General features: G+C 41.6%; 2 protein-coding genes across 4 annotated transcripts; one reads left to right on the plus strand and one right to left on the minus strand.

The window, feature by feature from the left end:
- Window positions 1-1551: 1551 nt before the first annotated feature.
- Window positions 1552-16213, minus strand: RPS6KB1 (ribosomal protein S6 kinase B1). Its single transcript, XM_079324663.1, has 15 exons — window positions 16016-16213; window positions 13030-13079; window positions 12346-12466; window positions 11964-12032; window positions 11393-11540; window positions 10718-10775; window positions 10284-10384; window positions 9321-9411; window positions 9027-9117; window positions 8613-8720; window positions 8260-8322; window positions 7452-7529; window positions 6042-6149; window positions 5388-5500; window positions 1552-4891 (listed from the first exon to the last, which is right to left on the minus strand). The coding sequence occupies exons 1-15, from the start codon at window positions 16085-16087 to the stop codon at window positions 4654-4656; spliced, it is 1509 nt and encodes a 502-aa protein (XP_079180789.1). The 5' UTR covers window positions 16088-16213; the 3' UTR covers window positions 1552-4653.
- Window positions 16214-16318: 105 nt separating this feature from the next.
- Window positions 16319-21563, plus strand: TUBD1 (tubulin delta 1). Of its 3 annotated transcripts, none has more exons than XM_079324868.1 (9): window positions 16319-16445; window positions 17153-17347; window positions 17625-17772; window positions 17949-18165; window positions 18675-18906; window positions 19552-19716; window positions 20368-20499; window positions 20983-21166; window positions 21256-21563. In XM_079324868.1, the coding sequence occupies exons 2-9, from the start codon at window positions 17176-17178 to the stop codon at window positions 21356-21358; spliced, it is 1353 nt and encodes a 450-aa protein (XP_079180994.1). In that variant the 5' UTR covers window positions 16319-16445; window positions 17153-17175; the 3' UTR covers window positions 21359-21563. The 3 variants fall into 3 exon arrangements, with proteins under 3 accessions (XP_079180994.1, XP_079180995.1, XP_079180996.1); XM_079324869.1 differs by lacking the exon at window positions 16319-16445 and adding an exon at window positions 16544-16629; XM_079324870.1 differs by lacking the exons at window positions 16319-16445; window positions 19552-19716 and adding an exon at window positions 16545-16629.
- Window positions 21564-25950: the final 4387 nt, after the last annotated feature.

Genomic DNA, 25950 nt, shown 5'->3' on the forward strand with positions numbered 1-25950 from the left:
TTTCTTATTGTTTTGACATTGATTCATATGTAGGCACATAAAAACTGCTAACTGCCAGGTATATTTTTCTTGTTGAAGACAACAAAAGCCCTTTAAATGTTACAATTTATTCATGATTAGTTTTTATGTTATTTCTACCACTAACTTCTGTGTAACCTCACTTTCTTCCCTGATTTTCTTTCACTTTGCTATTCAGGTAAGACTAAAACCATAAATTATTCTGTTACAGGAAAGTTACATTTAGTTACTATTAACTTGAGCTTGTCTTGCCTGGAGACATTTTGAAAACAATTAAAAAGTGAAACACTGACTTGAATACCCTAAAAGTACAGCTCCAAGGGCAGATTCCAGTATTCAGAATAAAATTCTGATGAGATGGAAGATTATCATTACATCTGGCCTGTCAAGCTCACCAAGATGATTTTATGGTGCACAACAAAGCATTAAATCAAGTCTGATCCTTTGGTCTTTGTCTACAACATTGTAGTAACAACTGGAATAAGTGTAGAGATTGGTCAAAAACAGGGATCAAGGAACAAATTCTCTTTTTTTTTCTCTCTGTTATTTTTCTATCCAAACCCCAGTAATATTAACAAACATGTTTTATTAAAAAAAAAAACAAGAATAAAAAAGAGATTTTGGTCAACTGGTTTAGATTTACTTCATAAATCAAACAAGTAATTCTTATCTAAGTTAGAGACAGGGAAAAAGTGAGTACCTGACCCTCCTTGATCCAACCCAGAACCACACACAGACACCTCAGCTCTGAGTCTGCAGGGACACACAAGGTGACAAATGACAATCAACAGCCACTTTTTAAGAGCCCAAAAACCAGAAAGTACCAGAAGGAACCTCTCTTGGGTCTTTAAATTCTGAGGGAATTCCTCCTCCATTTCCCATCAGAGCTCTCAGGAAAGGCAATGATTTACATTTCCTGTTATACTTAGGGCCTACCTACTTCCTAAAATAAAAACAAATAGGTCACTTGGATTAACATATGTTTAAATTTGCATTTAGTTGCTATTCACATCCACCTTATTTAGCTCTTGAGGATATTTAGTTGCAGTAAACTGAGAGATGAAAGGCAGAAGAGGGATTACCTTTGTTTCTGTTAAGGCAGCTCCAGGATGTTCTTGCAGCTACAGATGGATTTAGTCTAGAAGAGAACAACTGGAGAAATTCATATATGAGACCTGCACACAAGGATTTGCAGGAATAATATTCAAGTAATTTGCCTTGTTCTTAATGATTTCTCCTTTGGATAAAGGATTTCTCTCTGAACTGGGAAAATAAAACAGCAACGAGACAGAATTTAAATAAACCAACCAAACCAACCTCAAACATCTGCCCTAAAACCAGAACAACCTCCTTAATGTTTGAGACACTTTTAATTAACACTGAGAGCAGGTTGGGAGTTAATACTGAAAAGAAAAACAGAACCCAAAATAAACTTCAACTGTACACTTAGAGTGGACTCAAATATGAAATGTTCTCCAGCAGTTCAGCTTTTAAACAGCATGGCCAAAAAAAAAGGGATATCCAAAAGAACAATTGACTCGTTGATTTTTATCTTTTATTATGAGCTAATACCAGGATGACATTCAAATGTCAGATGGCACAATTAAGACAGTCTTGGTAGGAATTATTCCAGCATTCCCAAAATTACAATTTAGTACACGAATGGCATCAAATGTATGCATCACTCCCACAGAGAAAAATTATGGAATTCTGAATATCTTCTACCAGAATAGTTTCTGCATCAAATGGGAAAAAGAAAAACTGCTGGTAACACAGCTGACCTAGAAAACCTTTTCTGGTAATGACCTGCAGAACAAATTATTTCCCTATTTAACATCTAGTAAAAAAAAATATGACTTTTGTTCAAGTTTAAGATTTAATACTTTTATATGGTTAGCCACAACAGGTATTAACCTCAGTTTTACTATATTTTTGTAATGCTACAAAAATCCTATAAAATCAAATTATAGTGAATTTTTCAGTGATTATAATTAAAAAAGCGCAGCTTGTACAAAATAAAAAAAATAAGATTCTATACTCTAATGAAAAATTTAAGACATTTTTAAATGAACAAAAGAAAGCACTTGTTAAGCTCTCCAATATTCAATGCATTCTGCACTTATCTGAAATAGCCAGACAGGAGCTAGAACTCCACTCCCCTTAGTTCACAACTAGTAATTTTGACACTATTATATATATATATATAGAGGATCTATGTCTGATATTTTTACAAATAAATACAGGATAAACCATATTGCATAGTGTGTGCTTGCTGTCTGAGTCACACTCCCAAAGTTTCACAGTTATGGTAGGGAATTCATTTTACAATCTGCAGGCTGAAACATTGACAGCACATGGAATTTCCTTGGAAAACTCATGAGTTTGTAATTGATCAGTGAACTCAGACAAACAACTCTTGCCATTCTTGCCAGCCATGAAACCAATTCCACTGGATAATTCTATCCAGCCAAGCAAAAAGCAACTGGTAGCTGTGACTAGGACCAAGAGAGATTTGCCTCTAAAACATTCTTTTGTTGTTGTTTGTAACTAAGTTCCTTTATCCTCGGTGAATGTCAGGAAAGTCCAGGTGCTGTGTGTTTGCAGACAGGCCCAGTGCAAACACTCCTGAGCACCTGGATTTTGGTTCCATCAAATCACCCGTGGCCACGTCACCAACTGAACAATGGCAATCTTCCAGTATGTCACTGTAAGGTAACTTGATTTTCCTGCTAAAACTAAAAAAAATTTTATATTTTTCAACAAAAGGCTTATCAGGAAGTAAAAAAAAAAAAAAAAAAAACCTAATTTTTGCTCAATCATAACCGTATTTTTGTGTTGGTTCTTTGTTTGAATCCTTCTGCCTTGCCAATTTTAGCAAAGAGCACTGTGATTGGATTCAATGCTTACAGAGAGTTTTATGGCTTGGATCCTATGGCTCAAAAAGATTTAGTATCCACAGAGTAAGCAGAATCTAGAATAAAAAAATCCCTACTGTTGTGAAACACCAGAAGTAGACTTTGCACAGTTTGACTAAAAGATAATGCAACGTGTGGCAGGCAAAAAGTGACAGGACTTGTATGCAGCTGCATGATCATCTCCACACACACACACACCATCCACACTCTAACTCTAGGGTAAAGCTCTGCAGATATTAACCCTTTCACCAGCTATGTTCATGGAAATGCTTTCTCTTTAAGGCAGGAAGTATTTAAAGTAAGGTAAAGTTTTACCTTTATTTTATTCTTTGTACCTGTAAGTCAGTTGTACAGATCGTGACAATTTTAAAAACATAAATAGTGTCCTTTAGAACGTGTTTGCTAAATTAAAGTTTTGCTAAAGTTCTGACCCACTGTGGAAGACATTCACTGAAAGGCCATTGAACACTTTTCTCATACAATCACCAAATTTATTGCCCCAGCATAGAAAAAAAAAAAAAGTTGATAAATTTAGAAATGTATAATGGCAGGGAACTACCATAAGCAAAATTTAATTATTATTAACAATAATAATAATTTAAAAAACCTCAAATTCTTACCCACTGGTTACAAAAATATTTATTACCTTATACTCTGGAGGATTTGTCTGTGTTTCCTGTGGTACTCTCTAGAGATTTCTACTGACCTTGTGTTCTGCTCACTGTTGATCTCTGTGGGTAAGAATCTGAGCTGCCCAGCTGTGCCCAGCTGAGGACAAGCGTGTACAAAAGTGATGTTTTCCCAGTGAAATGTCTGCTGAGGACAGGCATGAAATAAGCAGGACATGTGTGAGCCCATGGCTTCCAGTTAAGCCTAGAACATAGCAGCACTGCTGTTTGATTAAATCCATTTGTCTTTGCAGGAACAAACAGGGATTTCAGCTGGGGAAGCAGGGAAAACAGTTCTCTCCCACCCCACACTGCCAGGCTGGTCAGTGAGTGATTCATTTATTGATTGGTTGGTTCATGAGGAGGAGAATCAGAACTAGAGCCTTGAACTTTCTTCACAGCAACCAATTAAGTTTGCCTTTTTCATTTTGGGATACTTTCCATAATGAGCTGAATCAAAAAATCTATTTGAAAAATATATATTTATATATATATATATATATATATAAAAAAAACTCATTATGTTTTGAATGTGAAACACCAATTAAGTTTAGCTTTCCTCTTTGATTCCACCCCAATGTAGGAAACTGCTTAACGAAGCTTGCATGCTAATTACCCCTCAGCTGCAAGCCTGCAGGCATTCCAAACTCTGCCTAGTGAAAGGGCCAACCCTCCTCGACACATTCAGACTACACCAGTGATTCTGAAGCAACATCCTGCCCCTTAATACTGTCAGTTTCGAGCTCTCAAGCTGAAAGATCCTTGATAAGGTGAGAAGATGTCACTGGAATCAGTAAGATGATGTGCCTAGAGTTCTGCAATACCATTTGCTAAAGTTTTTTTTTTTTGTTGTTTTGTTTTATGCACCATTGATTGACAGGAAAAAAAAAAAAAATCCGTTTTTCTTTGCTTTCCAAGTCTCTCTGTGCAATGACCGATTCTTTGATATTGTCACTTTTTAAAAGTAAACCAAACAAGCCCTCCAATTTCAACTGCAAGGGGGCTGCTGTCCATCCTGGGTTCCACCTTCCAAGGCTTACAGAATGGTGTTGTCATAGATTCATGCGCAGGTGCTCCGGCCGTTTGGAAATCATGGGAAAAGCCTGTTTTTTGTAGGGCCCAGAGTTTGGTTGCCTGATTGGAAGTGGTGCTGAAGCCTCTCCACACACTGTCACATCCATTTGTTCTATTCCACTGGTCTCCATGGGGTATTCCACAGGTGGCTGGGTGTTGGATGTGCCGGCAGAAGCACCTCTTCCCCAGAACTCCCCAGGGGAAAACTTGACAGGGCTTTAAAACAAGAAATACCAAAATCAGAGATGGAGACATACACAGCACCAAGGTACATCCCTTACTCTGCAGGCAACTGCACTCAAAAGCCTATGGAGAAGGAATAATTCTTTTCTAATTCTTTTCTATTCTAATTCTTCCTTCCACTTCCAGGAGTTTGAGAAATTTCCATGTCTGGTTTCTACCACACTCTCCTGTAGAATTCTTTCATTTTGAGGTGATTGCAGAAGGGGTTGTCTGTACTAACACAATTCTTTAGTGCTTAGGATGTTCTGAAACAGTTTTAACTGTATCTAAGTCACCACTCTATCAGCACTGAAAACAAGTTAGAATGTCATCTGCTACCCAACACCACAGATTTGTCTTTAAGAACATCAGAACTTAGAATCACTTCTAATGGAAGTGCTGGGCTTACTAAGAAGCAAAGCTGCTTCTTATTTCTAGTGCTTCAACTACTTGTCAGAAAATGTATTATAAGAAAAAGAAGATAAAGTACCTGACTGGTGTCCTAGGGCTACCTATGAATCTGCGAGGTGATCGAATTTTTGGTTCAAAAGAAAATTTCTCTTTTACGCTTTCAAGTACAGATGGAGCCACATACGTAAAACCCTGCAAAACAGGAAAAAGGCACTGCAACTCACAGGCAAGGTCTGCATTCAGGATCACTTGTTAGGAAAATCTGATTATTATAGGAAAATTAAAAAAAGAATAGTCAATGTGGACAGATGAACCCATACTGACTCCTTGAAGCAAATAGTGGGACTTGAGGGAGCTGTCACATTTCAGCTATTTCTCCTCAAATCACAGATTCCCACAGGCACTCTCAATTTAATTAATTTTGCTCTATAGACTGGCCATTGCTGTCTCTGCATGGCTGTGAAAGCAATGCCATGTGCAGGGTTCACAGTGCAGCTCTGAATCAGAATGCTGACATTCCACTCTTTGCTGGCTGCTGTATAAAGAAAACATCAGCAATAACCAAAGTACTGTAAAAGCCTTTAAACATTTCAAACCTGTTACAGGATTTCAGTATAGTTATGAGAGTTTGCTTCAAGGTGTTAAGAGCCAACAGAATGAATTTAGCTGAAATTCCTCCATTTCCAAACCTCCCTCTCCACAGTCCCTCCTCACTTGTCCTTGGCTCACTCACCAGAAAGACCTGGTTGGCACTTTCACTGAGAGTTGAGTCATCTGGGCTATCAACAGGTGTCTGACGTGTAAACTTTGAATCAAACTGGCTCACATCCTCTTCAGATTGCTTTGCAAAAACAAAATGATTAAGGGTTTATATTACAGATATCAACCAAATGGCTCAGCGGTGAGCAGTGCAGCCTCTGGATGGAGTTCATTCCATGGGTTTTTGGCAGAGCTCTGCTGGAGGAAAACCCTGGAGTGGTGTCGGAATCCGGTCACTATGGGCACTGACACTGAGAAATAAAGGCAAGGGGGAGGGGCAAAAATTATGGATCAAAAAGGAACACAAATTAAAAAGATGCCTTTAAAAAAAAAAAAATCTCAAATTACAAACAAAAACTTTTAGAAATACAATGCCAGTTTCTTTCAAGTTTAGCCCTTGCCACAACCAGTATAAAACAGTTGCAACTATTTAGTTTTTGGAGGCCTCTCCAGATAGTTTTGTCCCATTTTTGCAAATACAGAAGTGTTTATAGTCTGAGGGATAGAGGAGAACTCTGGAATAAGTGATTATGAGGAATATTGTCTCATTTGCTCAAAGCACAACAATAATTCCAAAATCCCTTTTTTATTCCCATGTGACACTGGAAAGGCAGCAGGTACTCATTTGTGCAAGCCATGGAAGCACAAGTTGAAAAACCATCTGGTTTATGCAAGAAACTTCCATAGAATTGCTACTAACAGAAAAACCCAAAACCACTTTCAGATAAATATTTGGAAATATCAGGCTTCATTCTTTCTGAATTTCATTCTAAAGGATTAGGGGGAAAAAAGTCTGAAGTCCCCATGCTGTAGAATGCTTGACATTAGTGATGCTTCAGCCAGTTTTAAGTGAGAATTTTAGTAGCTGGGAATTATAGAGGTGGTAATACCCACAGCTGCTGGAGCTGATGGTACCAGAGGGAAAACCAGACACCATCCAAATATAAGATGGGAAAATAAAAACTTGTTGATCACATCACTGGTTTGAGGTAACTCTAACTACTCCTTATAATACACAAGATGCATTGTAAAGATTAATAAGCCAACATAGAAAATGCTTAATTAGGTGACTTCATTTACTTTTGCTTAGCAACTATCTAGTTGAAACTAAGTACTCACTTACTGCAGAGGGTTTAGAAGCTGATCTCAGAGTGAACTGCACTTGCAGGTCTGTTTAACCTACAGCTCAGAAGCAGGAGGAGTTCAGACTGAAGCAGAGCAGATCTGCCAGCTCTGAGAATGAATCTGTCCCCTGAGCTGCTAGATCTCAAGCACCAGCAATCAGTGGCACTCCAGTTTGTCAAGTGAATGTTTCTAAGTTTCCTTAAGAGCTTTGCTGAAGGCACACAGGGAATCTCTCTCTCCCAGTAGTCCCAGTACATACCAATAAGGGTTTAAAAGGAGGTTCCACCTTGCGCGCCAGCAGCTCGTCCCAGTTGATGTGTCTGAAGAAGGCGTGAGCCTGGGGGAGGGAGCACAGCACACTCAGCCTCTGCCTCCAGCCCACAGAGCCCAGAGTCTCTCCACTAACATCTTCCACCCAGACCCTTTCTCTAGGGTGGTTCTTTCCAAAATCACATTTGGTTTAGTGTAGAATATTCTGCAGTGCTAGCTCAGAGTAGCTGCAAGAGCTGAGAATTGAGATCACACCTCCAAGTCAGACAACATGTCCTCATTTCCTTGGAAGTGTTAGAAAAAGCCAGTTCATGTGCAAAATACCTCTGAATTTTCCAGCTTTAGAAGTTAAACCATGACAAAATACTGCATTAATGACAAATTATCAGAGGACTCCAATGCTTGTCAGTATCACCACAAAACCAAAGTCAAGCTGGAATGCCACCCTTAGCCCTCCAAGGAGCTGCACTAATACAAGGCTGACAAGTTTTTAAATCAGACTGCTGAAGAGTATCCTCACCCTTCCAGGGCTGCACAGTTAGCATTGTGCAATTACTAAAAAAGATCTACTGCAAGACAGAGACAAAGAATAGAAGTTATTTTCCAAATCTCTAATTATCAAATAGGTAGACAGCTGCTTTTGTTAAGCTTTAAAGACTTCAGGTTTTGATGAGTGTGGCTGCCTTTCTGCTCATTATCCTTCAAGACAGACACTCTCCTTCCCTGAGGTCTCATCTTCAAAGCTGGTTTATATTGAATGAGGTCATTTAAGAAGTCTCAAGTTGAGTTCAAGTTACCTGAACTTCTCCAGCATCTCCAGGACCAGCTCCTAGACGTGAGGCAGCATTTCTTTTTAGCAGCTTGATGAGAAATAACATCCAAAAAAGCAGAATTAGTTATGCTGTTATAACCAGACTAGTTCTGCCATGAATCATCACTTCAATGATGCAGAATGAATACAGAACAATCAGAAAAATCTGCATTCACTTGAAAACAGTTGTATTTTCAAGGGAAATCACTTTCTGTAACACTCAGCAAAACAGTGGCTTAATCAGTAATAAACCAAGCTTGAACTGAACAGCCACAGTGATATCATTATATTTCTATTTTCTACATACATGTGGAGTACTGACAGTCATTAAAATTCTACCTTTTTAAGCAGATCTCTGGCTTCTTGTGTGAGGTAGGGAGGCAAGTTGAGTTTACACTTGAGAATCTTGTCAATTGTCTTCTTTCTGTTCTCCCCAGTGAAAGGAGGCTGGAAAGCACCATTGAAACAGGAGGAAAAACAGGACTTGTTCAGATCTTTAATTTCTGTGCCCAGAACTCATTTCAGTCATTTACAAAGCAGGTAAAATAGTCATTTATAAAGCAGTGCAAATAGGCACTATTTGGATAAAAGCAGCTCATATCTGTAGTCAAACTTGACAGCTGTAGTTTGGTTCTTTCCTATTTGCAGTATATATACATATAATATATTTCTTTATACATGCAGCTGAGTTAGGGTACAGGGAAGCAGAAAAGCTACAAAGGGAAATACATGCAATTATAAGTGTGCACCTACTGCTCCAGTCAGCATGTCATACATTAATGCCCCCAAACTCCACCAGTCCACAGCACGGTTATGCCCACTCCTCATCAAGATTTCAGGGGCCCTATAAGCAGAAAAATCAAAAATAGGAAAGTGTTTTAATGAGCTTAGTACTAATTGTGGCTGCTAGTTTTCAAACAAAAACCCCATTTATTAAGTCATGTTGTCCTAAGTGACTGAACACATGAACCACCAGTTAAAAAAGGCAAAACACAGCCATTACCCCCAGAGCAGAGCAATATTTTTGTATTTCATCATGCAGCTCACATGTATTCAATTGTTCCACAGAATGTGTGTGTGACTGTTCCATCGTGGATGGATTCTTTACATAACCCAAAGTCAGTCAGTTTTACATGACCTGAAATTAAACAGATCAAATTTAAGACTTGTCAGAATTCTGACATTTGTACAAGTTACATTGAGAAAAATTAGCAGTTTTTAACATGGATATGTAATTACTCTGAATTACTTCTACATATGGTCTGACAAAGCAATGCAGCTGTAAAATACAAGGTAATCACACTTACAGAGAAAACCAAGTGCTGCCACTTGACAAACTACCAAAACTTATTCAAATACTGACAAATGTATTTAAACATAAAGACTGTAGAGCATCATTTAGCTAAAAAAGTAGGTTACTTAATTTTACTGCCTGCTTCAAAATTCACAGAATGATCTTCAACAAACTGTAAAGTGCTCTGAATAATTCAGTACAAAGACTCAGGCTAAGTAAATAAGTTGTTTAAGAAAACATGCCAGTTCTGGGTGGTACAGATTGCCAGACTGATCAGTGTCACACAGTCACTGGAACAGTGCAATCAGTGCTGTCAGTGGGAAGTGGCAGCTGCTGGCTAAGTCATTTCAGCCACAGATGATTTGGCATCCTACCCAAACTGCCTTTCCTACCATCAGTCATCCCCATTGACTAAAATGTCACAGGTTCTACTTCACAATGATCCAGAAAAAGAAAAAAAAAAAAAAATCCAGAGGTGCAGAGATGGTAAATCAAGCACTCAAAGCCTGGGTCCATGGAACCTGAGCTTGCTGTGGCCTATTGAACCAAGGAAGCTGTGCTTGAGGGCAATGAGCTCTGGCAGCTCTTCACTTATCCCAGGAGTGGTAACAATCCTGCCACTGTTCTAAGGAGATTCACCTAAAACTCAGGTGTTGTGACCTTTGGGAGAATTGTATTCAAAGGACTGGCAGCCTGACTCATGACTAGAGTTCTACCTTGATGATTAAGCATGATATTTTCTGGCTTCAGATCCCGGTAGATGATTCCTTTCTGATGCAAGTGCCCCAGTGCCATTGAGATTTCTGCCAAGTAAAAGCTGAAAGGGAACAAAATCAGACATATTCAATCATGCAGAGCATCTTAAAAGCAAGTCTTGCACAGTTTTCAACCCCCAAACCTTGAGCACAGCCCTAAGGACAGAGCCTCACTGAGCAGCCAGCAATGGACCCTCCTCTGTTGTAAGACTGGAGTTCCACCAGCACAAACTGGTGAGGACAGCTCAAAACTGGTGAGTACAGCACATGTAAACCCTCCCCAAACCCACTGAACTGCTCTTTCACTACACTCTAAAATGAATGAGTAGTTAAATATAGTTTAAGCACTTGGAAAAAACCCCAAACTATTAATTTACAAAAATAGCTTCACTTACCAAGCTGTGTCTTCCATAAATATCCCTTCTCTCTCTAACTGCATAAATAGTTCTCCTCCTGTCATGAGAAAAAATAGACTGTACTCAATTAAAAGTAACATTAAGTCAGTCAAAGGTCTATTTTCTAGGAAAACTGTAAGCAACAGGTATTTTTGCCTGCTGTACAACAGGCTGTTTCACAAAAAAAAAACAACTGAGCCACTATTCTGTTACCCTCAGGATTCTAGCAACCTGAAGAAATTAGCATTTAAAAAACAGGAGCATTTCTGTCTCTGTTTTTTGTTGTTATAGTTTGAAAAAATTGCTTCTAATCTGTGTCTGTTTCCCTAACCATGAAATAAAGGTAACACTTTATTCTGTCACAAAGAACCTGCAGGGACTAAACCCTCAGGTAACTCTGCAGGATTGCACAGAACACACAAAAATGACAACTCAGGAGGCAGGAAAAGTCTTTAAACCCCTTCTCTCCTGTACTGTCATGAAAAACAATAATTTTTTGTTTCATTCCTCTTTATTGTATGGAACTAGAAAGTTTATTTATGTTCTCCTAGGTGATTTTAATATAAATCAGTTTAAGACACCAAGCCATCATTAATTGGCCTTTAACTTGTAGGGTTAGAAACCCAAATTCTTGATTGTGTAAGACCCCAAGAAGGAGGTAAATTATCTACTGACCACTGAGATACTCAAGGATGAGGTAGAGTTTTCCACCAGTCTGAAAGGCATAAATTAAGTCTACAATGAAGGGATGCTTCACTTCCTCCAGTATATTCCTCTCTGCTTTCGTGTGAGCTGTATCCTTGGCATTCCTTACAATCATTGCCTGCAAAAAGCAGGGATATGTGAGCACACAACATGCTGAACAAGGCAAACTTTCACACTGAGTTCATTTCTGAGTTTATTAAACTACAATACAATATATGAGTTAGCAACAGCATTTAAAAATTACATTTCACCACAATATCTACATAAGAGATTTCTTGCAGAAGTTTAAGTCTTTATTTCATAGAATCACATGATAATTTAGGTTGGAAAGGACCTTCTGACCTATTTAAATGAGCTGCTGAGAACTACCCAGACAGAAAAATCTGAAATGTAATTCTAATTCCAACTGTATCTGAATAAAAACTGTATATATCCTAGAACTTATTTTTAGGTATATTATATCATTAGATAATTCTAAAAGGTAAGTGGAGGGATATATTCCTATTTTTTCAGATTCACACAGTAGTGAAATTCAAGTTACCTTTTTAAGAACTTTCATGGCAAATATTTTCCCGGTGTTTGCTCCGGTTACTTTTCGTACTTGAAACACCTAAACAACACCAACACAATGGCAAATGACACATTTCAGCTGCATTAACTGCCACAAGCTAAAAAGCAAAGTTGTGCAAGAGAGAGAGAGAGAGGGAGGAGATCACCCACAAACCACAAGGCAGAGATGGGATGCAGAATGAGTTTGGGGACATTCCCTGCTGCTCCCAGCTCTGCCAGGACCTCAGTGTCAACCTTGGCAGCTGGGGTTGGTTCTCTCTATTCTACCCCAGGCAGAATGGACTCTCAGAGAGGGGGATGAGAGCAAAGGGAGCAGTGAGGGTGTGCAGGGCTCAGTGCTGGAGGGTTCTGACCTTGCCATAGCCACCCTTGCCCAGCACTCGCAGTAACTCGAAGCACTCGGGGCGGATCTTCTCAGGGCCTCTGTTCACACTGGTCTCTGAAATCTCAAATTTTTCACAATGCTCCATCCCACTGCAAAAAGCAGAACAAGGCTGTGAGTCTACCTGGTGCTGAGTACTGAGCAAATGAAAGCATTGCCTCCCTGGAAAGTGTCTGTCTGAACTAACAGTGATAGCCTGGGAGATGAGGAATTATTGTTCATTGTGTGCAAACTGCAACTTGCACTGACAAGGTTACCTGCAGATTTTGGGGATTTACAGTATCAAAATTTCCTTCAAACACCTTCAATTTAATGTACAATACATCTCTGCATTAGACCAGAATTAACTGCAGGGTGAAAAACCTCAGACTGACTCAGATATTTCTTTTTATCTTTATATCCATATTACAAATATTATTCAAAGGCAAGAGATTTGTTAGGAGAAACAAGGATCAAAAGACAAACAGCAGCTTACACCAGAATTCTTTTTATTATTATTATTTTATTTCAAGATACAATTGACAAATTTTAATGTGAAAAAATAGTGAAACATCTAAAATGACAAAATTTTCTATTTAACTTAACAGAATAACAAAACTAGAAGTTATATGTTGCTGGCATGAATGATACAGAATATTTTCTAGCAGCAACTTACAGGTCATATTGGCCAACTCCTCCATGGTCCATGCTCTCACTTAATTGACCCTGGGGATAAGAAAGGTAGAAGAAAGATGAATTAGAAAAATGAAAGCATTAAAAATAAATGCACTGATGTGGTTTACAACTTTTTAAGTTTGAAAAGACCAAATTTCTATATAAAAATTATCATAAAATCAAGATTTGCTGTCTGCCCTGTGTCTCAAGCAGTGACACAGGGAACCACTCTTACCTGGCTGCATTGTTATTCATTCACTTAAAGATTAGAGGTACAATTTCACACCCCCAGGTGAACTTGAAAAATGTTAAGGTACTGCAATTTTCTTTAAAATTCCTCTTACACAGAAATTTTCGAGTCCTACTGCAGTACTGTGCAAATCAGACCAATAATAAAGATTATGTGAACAGATAAACTGGGACTCATCTGCACTAGAAAAAACAATCTGTTGAAAAGGTTTTATTATTTTATATTGGCAAGTCAAATCCCAATCATGATGAAAGAATTCAGCTTTACTCTGCTGTTAAACACATTTTCTGACCAGTAATCAGTACTGAAGAAGTTCCTGCACTTCAGCATCAGAACCAATCACCATTAAGCAATGTGGTTTAAATCTGCAGAGATATTTTCCTCAAAGAATTTTTAACCTGATCCCTTCCCTCTGACTGTGGCTCTACATGGCAAAAGAAATGCAAAGGCAGCAGACAGCTGGAATGAATACAAATAGAATGTCACGGGCAAGCTTCTAGTGAGCTTCAGACTGTACTGCCACATTCTTATTTTTAAAAATATGGACACAAAATAACAACTATGAGTTCGTGGTAAACAGCCTGGAACTTACAGACTGAATATAAATATGTTGAGTGACCTGTGAAATTCAGAGAAGCAGAACAAAAAGAAAACCCACTGAGATCTCCAAAAGTCAGCCCAGGCCAAGGAGTGCACTTTAAAATATTACCCAAGTGAAAACACTAACCAAAGAAAACTCACAACTTTCAACATTTTCCAGACCATTTCAACGTTAAAGTTTACAAAGGCTGGTTTATTTTGGGTGATCTAAAGGGGAATTTAACTTTTGAATCCACCTACTAACACCACAGGCAATTAAGGAGTCCAAAAGATCAGGTTTGTTTCCAGCTCAGAGAGCTGCCAGCTCATGTCCTCCTGGTGACATTTATTAGAGAAATCCAGCTTATTGACATGTTTCACAATAAAAGCCACTAAAGCTGCCCTTGACCCCAACTTTTAGATGCCAACAAATGAATTTTTAAAAATTCAACCCAGAGAATAAACACCCCTCAGTTCCCAGAGCAACTCCTCCTGTTACCCAATGGTTCTGGCAAAGTTTACGTGTGCTGCTCTTGCTGCTGTGAACTTTGGGTTTCATTCTCAGTATTAATTTAACCAAAATTCACTTCAGATACCATTCTGGTATTTTTTCAGGGTTCCTTCTCATTTCACAGCACCAAGAAAGGCACTGGGAAGCCACCAGCCCTTTAGTCCATACATAGTTTCATTTACTACAAACACCTAAATTAAGGCTGAGGCTTTTTCCACCATAACAATTAGTGCAAACAACCACACGGCTTTGGAGGGAACTCCTTTTAAACAACGCTTCAGATTTTCCAGGATGGCTGTGCCTACTCAAACCCATGGCTGAGCTGTCTGGGCTCCTCCTGGAGTCGGTTTTTGGGACATACCAGGGATCAATAGCAGAAATTTGAACACAGCCCACAGTGTCCCCCTTGCTCATTCCCTGATCTCCATTCTCGGGCTGCATCCCCTCTCTGATCCTTGCAGGACACACATTTCCTGCTGCTCAGTTATTTTAATCTCAAGCCCATTCTCACCCTCATTTACCTGTTTGCCAAAAGGCACCTGAGACCAACCAACGTCCATAAAAATATCAGTCATGGCAAGGCTTTAAAATCCACAATGGTTTGATTGTTCTCTGAATTACAGGAACACAAGAGAGAACAAACTCAACTTTCTCACCACCTCGCTCAGAACCTGTTCTTGGCAGCATTAACAGGGTGATGCAAGAGAGGTTTTCCAAAGCCAAGTGTTTTATTGATTATTGAGGTGACAGACAGAGCTTTTCCTGCAGGTTGAGAAGCCTTCAAGCCTTCAGCTGGAAATAAAGTCTCTACAGGTTACAAGGAGTGTGGGTAACAGAATATCTGTTTATCTCCTGAAGGGAAGTATCTGGAGAGAATCTACAGCAAACATGGAAGGGACTTTTTACACGGAGATTTAGAGTAAATATTAGGGGGAAACTCTGGGAGATCCTGGCACAGGGTGCCCAGAGAAGCTGTGCCTGCCCCATCCCTGGACAGGGCTTGGAGCCACCTGGGATAGTGGAAAAGCCTCTGCCCGTGGCTTGAGGTGATCTTTAAGGTCCATTCCAACCCAAATCGTTCCACCATTCTGTGACACAAAGGCTCCAAGGCTGTCATTAGTACTTAATGAGCAGAAAATAAAGGCAGTGGCAGTTTGAGTTAACAGCAAACAGCTAATATACATAACAACAGCAAAAAACCCAACAGAAAATCTGGAAAAATATAAACAGAGATGATGCAATAAAGTCCCCCTAAAGCTTTGACAAGATCTAGATGAACATCACGAGCTGCAAACTGCACATTATCAGGTGCTCTGCTCACGAAAGCACGAGATGCAAACAGCCGCTGACCCGCCTAACACAGCATTTTAAACCCCTGCTTTTAATTTTGGCGCGAGAGCAGCGACTTTACACAGCTCCAGAAAGATCGGCATTTCTGCCCTGACGTTCGGACATGTGACAAGAAATAAATAATAAAACACCCACCCCGCCGCGGCGCCCGTGCCGGAGCCCGGCGGGGCAGAGCTCGGGCTGTGTTCGCAGCCCCGGGGCCGTGCCCGGCACAGCGGCGGCCCCGCCCGGCCCCGCGGCGCCTCCCGCGCCCTCCCTCAGGCCCCGCGGCCTCCCCCGCTCCCTCCCCGCTCTCACCCCCTCCTCCAGCTCCTCGTCCGAGCCCGCCTCCTCGGGCTGGTCCAGGTCGATGTCGAACACTCCCGCCATGGCGCCGCCGCCCCTCGCTGGCTCCGCCGGGTGCCCGGGGCCTGCGCCGCCTCATGGGCCCGCGCCCCGCAGCGCAGCCGCGGCCGCCATCACCGGCTGCGCGGCCGCAGCGCGCCTGCGCCCCCGCCCCGCCCGCGCCCGCCGCGCACGCGCAGCGCGCGTCCCGGCCCCGCCGAGCCTGCGCGGTGAGCGCGCCGCGCGCCCGCCCCCCGCTACCGGCGCGGCGCCTGCGCAGAGGCCGCGGTGAAGCCGCGCGGGCGGGAGCGCGCGGAGCGCTGCCCGGAGCGCGCCGTGCGCGTGCGCGAGGCGCGCGGTTCGAAGGCGCGGCCGCTGCCCGTGTGGGGACGGCGGGGATGAGGTGAGGGCTGAGTGACAGCGCGATCCCGGGACGGGCTGTGGAGGAGAAAGGCTCGGGGACGGGGCTCGGCACTGAGGGGCGTGAGGGCGGGCAGCGCCGGGAACATGGCGGCGTTCCCTGAGGGGGGTTCTGTGACCGCGGGGACACGAGTGGGGCTCCCCCGCAGAGAATCAGGCACGGGACGGTCGGTATCGTACGCTTTAGACACGAGCCTTTCCTGGCAATAATTCACATATTTATTTATTTCCTGCGTGAGGAGTTTCTCGGTGTCCTAGCGACACCCGGCCGTGCCCGGCGGCAGCGCTGGGATCGGGCCCGAGATGCGATGGGAGTGAGGAACAGCAGCCCAAAATAACCAGGAAGGTTTAAAAAAATGACCTTGATTCTGTGAAATAATAGAAAAGTGAGAAAGCAGAGCTGCTGTCAAATGCTGAGTGGGGAAAAATGTCAAAACATACCAGGATGGAGTCAAATACTTTGATCTGTGTGGTGGAAACAAGGGGAATTCTCCAGGGAATCCTTTTGTCACCTCAGCAGGTTCTGGCATCAGGCCTGGTACTGTTCACAACTGGAAAATAGCTCAGTTTTTGACCTGGCTTAAGATTTCCAATTTTGCATCCTAGTCCTGTAACTCTTTAGTTATAATTACTTGTTTCCATCCTGTTTTATCAAGCAAAAGTGAGAAAACAAATAATTTTCTTTTTCAGGCTTAAATACCAAGTGAACAAGGATGTCAATTGTCACAGTGCAGCTTGGGCAGTGTGGGAACCAGATTGGGCACGAGGTGTTCAGTGCTCTCTGCAGTGACATCCGTGGCACCCATGGGCTTTGTTCCAAGAAGGAGAATGAATCCTACCAAGATTCCTGCAAGGAAAGGTTCTTCTGTGAGGAGGAATCTGGAGGTACAAGCCTTAAAGGGCTTTTTTCCCCCTCTCAGGGTCTGATTTCAGCACACAGAAACACCAAAGGGTTTATTTCATAAAAGATCTGTGCTCCCTGGAGTTCAGATTTGGTTTTGGCACAATCTGCCATGACCAGATCCTCTCTGTATTGTCCCATTAATAATTTGGCTGAAGTGGGTGGGAAGAATAACCTTGGGATGTTGTATCCACCCAAACCCATCCATCTCACCCAAATAATTAGCAGATTTCCCCCAGTTTTGTTTTCCTTCCTGTGCAGTACCTGTTGCCCGGGCTGTGCTTGTTGACATGGAGCCCAAAGTGATCAGCCAGACCTTATCCATGGCTGCCAGGTCTGGCCACTGGAAATACAGCAGCCACTCCCACTTCTGCCAGAAGCAAGGATCTGGGAACAACTGGGCCAACGGGTAGGAACAGCTGCCTTGAGCTTCCCTGAGGGAATTCTGGGCTGCTCAGACTCCCCAGGAGTGGTAATACAGCAACTGTGGGAGTTAGAGTAAAATCTGCTTTATGAATAACTTCACCTTTCTGCTTTTATTTTGATGCACCCTGCCCTGTCTTGCTGTTTTGTGTTTTCCCACAGTTACTCTGTTCATGGGCCCAGGCACAAAGAAGCAATCATGGATCTGGTGCAGAAAGAAGCAGAGAAATGTGACAGGCTTGGGGGATTCCTCACAACCATGAGCATGGCTGGGGGCACAGGATCAGGCCTGGGAGCATTTGTGACCCAGTGTTTGAGAGATGCTTTTCCCACCTCATTCATACTGAACCACGTGGTCTGGCCCTATGGCACTGGGGAGGTGAATGTCATGTTGCCTTTTAATAGATAGCAATAGTTTATATAGAATTTCTGAGTTTATAATCACTGTCTGCTTTTAAACAAAATAGCTACAACAGAAATAAACTAGAAAATGGGTACATTTTACACAGAAAGTTCAAGTGATTCAGTATCACAGCTAAAGAATTCTCACCAAAAAATCTTCTTGATAATTTAAGTGATGCAGATTCACAAGAAACTCTAACTAGAAATCTCCTGGTATGCTCTTATCTCAGCATTATCATCAGTTTCCAGGCAGGTCTGGTTCCAGCATGTTTGTATAGGGAGGGATGGATAACCTGATTTTCACAGGTCTTGCCCTTTTTCCATGAGAAGGCTCTGAGCTCCTGACCTCATTCTGCACTCTGGCAAAGCAAATGAATCACTTCCTAAATCATAACTGAGGAAACAGCAGGAGCCAGAGGATTATAAACTAAAAAGAGATTAAGTTGTTTGACTCTTCTTTGTCTGTGGTTTTTTGTTTGCTTCCAGGTCATTGTTCAAAACTACAACTCGGTTTTGACTCTGTCACATCTGTACCACTCATCAGATGCTCTGCTTGTCCATGAAAATGATGTGATCCACAAGATCTGTGCCCAGCTGATGAATATCAAACAGATTTCCTTCAGGGATGTCAATCAAGTCATTGCTCACCAGCTGGGCAGTGTTTTCCAGCCCACTCACACAGCAGGAGGGGGCTCAGGCTACAGCAGAAACCCATTAGGTACCAAACCCAACACCCACACACCTTGCTGGAGTCACTTCAGCTGGGAATTGAAGTTCTTCAGTCTCCTTGCTCAAGTGTTTGGATGCATCCCAAATTTTAAGACAGAAAAAGACCAATGTAGAAGTTCAGTCCTGATGTTGTAGCAATCAAAAATAGATCTCCTGACTTCTGGTTTCATTCTTTACCAAAAGAACCTTGTTTCTCCTTTTTCAAGTGATCACAGACATCCTTGTACCTGTTAACATTTCAGAGGAAATTTGAGTAGGGCAGTAATTTTGGACTGAGTTTCACATTTCACTTTGGGTTAGAAGTTTGTATCAAACTGAGAGTTTTCAGTTTTGTTCAGGCAGAAGAAATAAGCAGACAAGTGGGCAGCAACATGCAGCAGATTGACATTTGTACCTTGAAAGAATTAGAGAAAGCTGCCCACATTGCTTGTAAAATTAAATTTCCACATTTGTGTGGAGTGCAGAGAGAGTCCTTGAGATATTGATCCAAACTGCAAAATAAAAGCAACTAACACCCTGTACAGAACTCAGTAACACACAGCAAATGTGCATGAACAGACCTCACTCTTCTTCCCTTTTAGCTGCCCTGTGCAATCTCTGTCAAACATAAGCAGCTGTTGATTTCTCCTCTCAGGAGATTTACTGGAGACCTTGGTCCCACACCCCGAGTTCAGGATGCTGGGCCTGAGGAACATCCCCCAGATGCCTGAGAGCTCCCTGCCCTTCAGCACCTTCAGCTGGCCTGGCCTCATCAAACACCTCAGGCAGATGCTCATTGCTAATGCTCAGATGGAGGAAGGTAAATAAACACCAGTCACTCACCTTCAGTCTCCAGCACCCTTCAAACATTCCTTTGTGCAGATGGAATAAAGCTGGATGTTCTGTGGAGCTCACAGTTCAGAAAGGAGCTGCTGCCCTCAGCAGGAATTTGCCCCCCACAGAACCAGCTGCTCCTTTCACCATTCCCTCAGCAGCTCCCAGATTGCTCCTGCTCTGCTTCCAGACATCTCAGTTAATTATAACTATTGAAAATACACAAACCAAACTGACAGTCTGTGGCTGTGCACTTAATTTACATAACTCATTTGCAACATTCCTTGGATGGTGAGCTCTGCTTTTTCTTTTTACACCTTCTACCCATAAAAATCAGGCTCATCTCTCCCATGTAATTTGCATGGAGAATTCAGTTACAGCTCCCAGTTATGCAAGGAATGGGCTGGAGGCTTGCTAAGTATAGAAACAGGTATCCATTTTCTCTGGCAGAGTGACTGCCAGGCAAATGCTGCAGGATTAGCAGTGGTTTTCTCTGGGAATTGTGTGATTGCTGCTTCACTCATGTGCAGCAGCTATGAATCCAGTGTGGTCTCAGTTTGGGGCACAGTGATAGTTCCCATCTGCATCTTCACAAAACATTAATTTGCTTTTCTATCTCTTTTCCCAAATCCCAAAGGTATTGATTGGCAAGTACGACCACCACACCCAGGCTGCTCCATCCCCTCCACAAACAAAGCCCTGCACTTCAACACTTCCATTGCCAACCTGCTTATCCTGAGAGGAAAAGATGTGCACAGTGTAGACTTGGGTAAGAGAGAGACTCAGGGAGTCTGGGTTCACATCTCACTGCTCTTTGCAACCAGATCTGTGCAAGTGGAAACATCCCAAGACCACACATTTAACACTAAGGTTGATATTCCCTCTAGAAATATTTTACTGTCCAAGGCTAATTTGTTTAATTGCTTAGGGCTGCTGAATTTTACTTCTGAGTTTCCTGAAGCACTTCAGGGAAGGAGGAAGAGACTCAAGTTTGTATATCTGAAATTCTTGGCTATAATGTCTGAAAATACATTTAGCTGTTTCTTGGAGTGATGAGCATTGCTGGCAGCTGCAGTATCCACACACCAGTGTGCTCCTAAATAATCTAAATAATCTGTTTAAAAGTTGTATTTCCAACAGGCTGCCCACTCTGCAGATATTTTCCCAGGCCTGAACTGATCTGACAGCATTGATTAGCACATAGGGATCAAGTCTGGGTTTTGTCCAAAGGGCTGTCCTGTTTCTGCTGCAGGAAGTTTCCAAGATTCCTCTTTATACACATCATGGCTAAACCCTCAGGATGCTTTTAATGCATGGAAAACACCCAGAGCATTTAACAAGTATGAGAAATCTGCTGCTTTGGTCAGCAACAGCCAGTTCCTGCTGAAACCTCTTGACAGCATCGTAGGAAAAGCCTGGAATATGTTTGCTTCCAAGTAAGTGAAAATAACTGTGATGCTACTTCACTAAAAATTGCCCATATCTTCACTGATTTCTAATGTCTGACCCATTCTTCAACACTCAGAGCTTACCTTCACCAGTACACAAAGTTTGGAATCCAAGAGGAAGATTTCCTGGACTGCTTCACAACTCTGGAACAAGTTATCTCCAGTTACACCAATCTGTGATTTATTTCTTCCTAAAAATGCTCGGAAATAGAGATTTTTCTGAAAGAACCAAGCTGGAAAACATTCCATCAACTTCCTGAAGTATGTAAATTATTGTACTGGAGTTATTTTTCATTCTTAGGAGCAGAGTGTGTGTGTGTGTCTGTGTGTGTTTAGTAAGAACTAAATATATTAATATTTAATATATCTAATAAATACCTATTTTCAATACATTTGCTATATCTTTTTCTGACCATTTCACTAAGCAAAAACTACAACTCTTGTTTTTCTCCAATTTATAAGTTAATTAACTTGTTAATTATTTAAACATATTTGTGATGAGGATGGCTGGTAGACTGCAAATGTAAGAACTTACAATTTGATATCATAAATACAGTACAGTATAAATTTTCTAATTTCCAAAGTCAGTTTAAGGACTTGGCTCTTTTTTGCACAAATTTTACCACGACCACAAGGTGGTGCCCTGGGAAGCTGCAGCTCCCTCCTGGCAGGAAAAGGGATGGAATGACTTGGGAAGACAACCACTGAATTAAAATGAAATAAAAGAATTAAGAGTTAAATAGAATTAAAGATTACCTTATAACACTGAGCTCTCTTCTGCCTCTCTTAGCTTTTCATTCATGGTAGGGAGAGCTTTGGGAATTCTTGCCATTCCCCCATGTCACACTGTTCTCCCACAGAAATAATCCCACAGGCCAAAAATTAAAAGAATTCAATCAATCTCAAGCATGTTTCCCTTGACAAATGGACAAATTCACAGTGCACCTTCAGGTTTTAGTGCCATTTCATTCAAAAGATGGCAGCTCAGAGCTGGGGCCTGCTCTGGTCAGAAAGAATTTTCTGCTGTGTTTCTGCCACTTTCAGCTTTTGTCTAATTTGGGTATTTTCACAGAAGAAGCTGCAGGAAAGATTGCACAAGAAGTTCAGACAAACAGCACAGGCAATTGGAGTTTGCAGGAACAAAGGGTCAGGAAAGGAGATCATGGTGAGCTTCTCCCTCCTCCAAAAGGCACAGGATGTTCAGCAATAAATTTCCCTGGTGTTTTCAACAAATCCCAAACAGAATCTGCAGTATTGGAAACAAGAATAGGGAACTCCTTGAAAAAATGGCCAAGTCCCAGGAATCCTTGTCCTCATTTCACAGAACAGGTAAAAGAGATTTTCAAAAGGCTAAGGACAGGTAAGTTCCCTGAGAAACAAGGAAGAGAGAAATGGGTCACTGTAGTACTGTAGCAATAAATAACTTTATTGCAGGAATAACCCCATGTTATCTCTGTATTCCTAATGCTGATCATGAAGCAAACACAGCAGGTGCTCAGTGCACCTATGAATGATATACACCCATATTGTTTATTTATTTATGGCACTTCCAGCTAATGGAACAGGACATTTGGTCCTTTTTGTTGGTCTGCTGACAGAATTTGTGCCACGTCAGGAAGCACAGCACACAGCTAAATGTCTAACCCCAAAGCAAAAATCTGAATTTTAGCTGCTGTAACATAATCCCTTACTGCTCTGCAGCAGGGGCTGACAGGAATTGTTTTAGGCATCTCCAACCTTCTTCCTGTGAATGTTTTTCAGTCCTGAAATTCTCACACCCTTTTCCCCAACTGAGCCTTCATTTTTTTGATCTATGATGGGATTCCTTTATTTTTTCCCCAGGATGTGGAGAGGGTCAAAGTGACAGGAAGTAAACTGCCACTGTCAAATAGTCATCACCTCCAATTACATTAAAAGCTGGAGGAGTAATTCTCTATGTAATTAATAAAATTAATTATGTAAATAGAGCCTGGAAGAAGGCTTTTATTTCATTTACAATTACAATTGAAGAGGTAGATCAAAGGTCAGCACAAGCCAATGGCTCAGACACAGGAACAGCAGAATCAGTGGCCTTGACCTTGCTTGTTGTAGGCCAAGTCCCCACAGGATGTCCATAAAGCCAGGAACAATGCTCCAAATCTCACTATTGTTTGTTGGAAGGGACAGGTGCAGCTCCCTTGGAAGTTGATTCAAGAACTCCCACTATAACAGACATTTCATGAATAGGAGAATATTTATCTGACTACAAAAAACTCCAAAACAAACCCTACCCCCAAAAAACAACCCACAAACAAAGCAAAATAAAACAACCTACCAAAATCAAAAATAACCTTTAATAACCTAAAATGTTTTAAACACAGTAAGTGTTTGGCAATGTAGTTACAAATACAAATGTTTTTAAGGTTAGACTCACTACCAGCACAGGAAGGATGGAAATATGTAAGAGAAAAAAATGTGTGGTTCCCACAATAACCAGGGTTTAATACATGAAAAGAGGAAATTATATTCAAATTACCAGTTGAAACACTACTGAAAAACACTAAGGTACAAATGGCCTTGAATGAATAATTCACTTTTGCATTTGGTAATAAATTTAGTCTGGATAAATATTATTAAATGAGAGCCCAAACATCCAAAAGGAAATAGGACCAAGTGTACTTTAAAAAAATCTGCTTTTTGCTGGACTTTAAAAACTACACAAGAGGAATCAGGGAAGTGATTCATGGATCCGATATAGCACAAAAAAAATTCCAAAGGGAACCGAGCTGCTGCCTTTCCTCAAGGGCAGAGCCCAGACAGAGAATTTCCAAATTCCCCCGGATCTTCCTGCTCCATTTGGGATCCCGCCCTGCAGCAGCCCTGCCCCATTTAACCCTTTCCAGGGGCTGCAGGGAGGGAATATTCCTGCCAGCCACAGGGGAAAGGTGACAATGACTCCAGAGAACAGACTGCAGAAGCTGCTCCTTAGGAATAAATTTTTAGAGTAAGTGTGCTCCATGATAATCATGGAAAATATAGAAATTTTAACCCCATGTTCATACAAGCCTGAGAGATATCAAACTGTCACACTTATCTGTGTAAATTAGGTGCTAGAAACTTTCTTGTCTCAAAACTAAACTTAAAAATCCTAAATATTGCAGCATAAAATAGAAAAATTAATAAGCTGAGGGTGTTCTCCAAGCCAAAATTTCTATTTTAAAAGTAAAAGCACTAAGTGGAGAAACTAAAATATGACACTGGTTAAACAAAACAAAACAAAATTGCTTGAGCTTTTGTTTCACTGATTGTATGTGAGGAGAAATGAGCCCCGTGTTGGATTTGCACTGAAATGGGTACATTCTGCAAAAATGGTTATTGTAGATATTTGGTTACATGAACAATGTCATGTTTATTTATCTAAAGCTCACAAAAATGCACTTCAGTTGCCTGAGAATGGTGCAATTGTGGGCAGATGGCAGGACTGAATTTGAGCTTCTGCCCAGCAGTGTCCAAGTTGTGAAGGATCATTGAGAGGGGCAGGTCAGGAGAGCAGAGCCAGGGGGAAGTGGCCTCATCCCCAGGCTGAAGGTGGGATCAGCTCTGGCTGCCCCAGGCACTAATTCACAGCTCCTGTTTCCATGTGGCCTGAACAACCCTGAGTTCAAGGATCCATCTTTCCATGAAGTGCCTGCTGCTGTTGGCCTGTTCTCCTGCCATTTGCAGAGAAAACACTGGGGAGTTTCCTCCCCAGCCCACTCTGGGCAACTCCAGCCTGTGTTGGCTCACTGGGAGTCACTGAAGTCAGCAATTGTGTTTATGGAATGAGTTGAAGTTGTGAATCTTTCTTTATGGGCTGAATTTTGATGAAGAAACCAAATGCAACTGATAAAAAAGTCAAAACCATAAATTTGGCAATGAAAAACCAAAAATCCAATTAAATTTCCTGCTTCCATTCCCCCCCAGCAGCCACTAGCTCAGGGTTTCACATTATTTTCCTCTATAAAGATTCAGTCAGGCTTCCCCTCAAACCCAGTATTTTCACATAAGAAACAGACACAAACCTGATGTGTGCTGTGAAAGGAGAGCTCACTCTTGAGTGACACGAGGAAGGAAACCTCAACACGTGGGGTCCTGTTCAAGCTGAACAGAACTGCAGGGAACAGGCTTGGACTTGGCCAAAAGCAGCTTCACACCGAGGGCAGAGAGGCCTGAGGGAGGGACAGCAGTGACACTTTCAAACAAGGGCTCTCAGGCTCTGCCAAACAACACTCAGACCCTTCCCTTCCTCGCTGAATCGCCAGGATCTCTCAGTCACAACTGGGATGTGTTGCCAGAGATTGCCTCACTTCCCCCACCAACACCTGGCTCCTGCTGGGCTGCACTGGGCTTTGCCACACACAGAAGTTAAAGGAGACAACAGAATTAAAATCACCACTTGCAGCAGCAAAAGATTGCTTTGAAAATGTTTTTGGCACCCATTAGTTGGGAGTCAAGTAAATACCAGCTCCAGGCATCTTAAAAGTTTCTTCCTTGCTGCTCCCCACCTCGAGCCTTACACAACACCCAGGAATGCACTGCCTGTGTAATGAGAGGTCAGCTGGGCTGAGGAGAGACCTACAAATCCAGGAATCTGAGAAATGAAATGTGTTGTTATGAAAATATCCTAAACATTAAGAGCTCTCCAGAAACAGCTGCAGCAAACCAGGCACTGAGAGCAGTGAGGTTTCCAACCAGCCTGGAGAGTTTTGTGAGCACGGTGAGATTTGCACAATGTTGTAAATCTCAGTGTGAGT

The sequence above is a fragment of the Erithacus rubecula genome (genome assembly GCF_903797595.1).
Source record: "Erithacus rubecula genome assembly, chromosome: 22".
NCBI classification, from domain to species: domain Eukaryota; kingdom Metazoa; phylum Chordata; class Aves; order Passeriformes; family Muscicapidae; genus Erithacus; species Erithacus rubecula.

Coding starts and splice junctions, on each gene's coding strand:
- TUBD1 (XM_079324868.1), top strand. CDS start 17,176: ATGTCAATTGTCACAGTGCAGCTTGGGCAGTGTGGGAACCAGATTGGG. Junction 17,348..17,624: donor CTGTGAGGAGGAATCTGGAG/GTACAAGCCTTA, acceptor CTTCCTGTGCAG/TACCTGTTGCCCGGGCTGTG. Junction 17,773..17,948: donor GGGAACAACTGGGCCAACGG/GTAGGAACAGCT, acceptor GTTTTCCCACAG/TTACTCTGTTCATGGGCCCA.
- RPS6KB1 (XM_079324663.1), bottom strand. CDS start 16,087: ATGGCGGGAGTGTTCGACATCGACCTGGACCAGCCCGAGGAGGCGGGC. Junction 13,080..16,015: donor ACGAGGAGCTGGAGGAGGGG/GTGAGAGCGGGG, acceptor TCTTATCCCCAG/GGTCAATTAAGTGAGAGCAT. Junction 12,467..13,029: donor GGAGTTGGCCAATATGACCT/GTAAGTTGCTGC, acceptor TGCTTTTTGCAG/TGGGATGGAGCATTGTGAAA.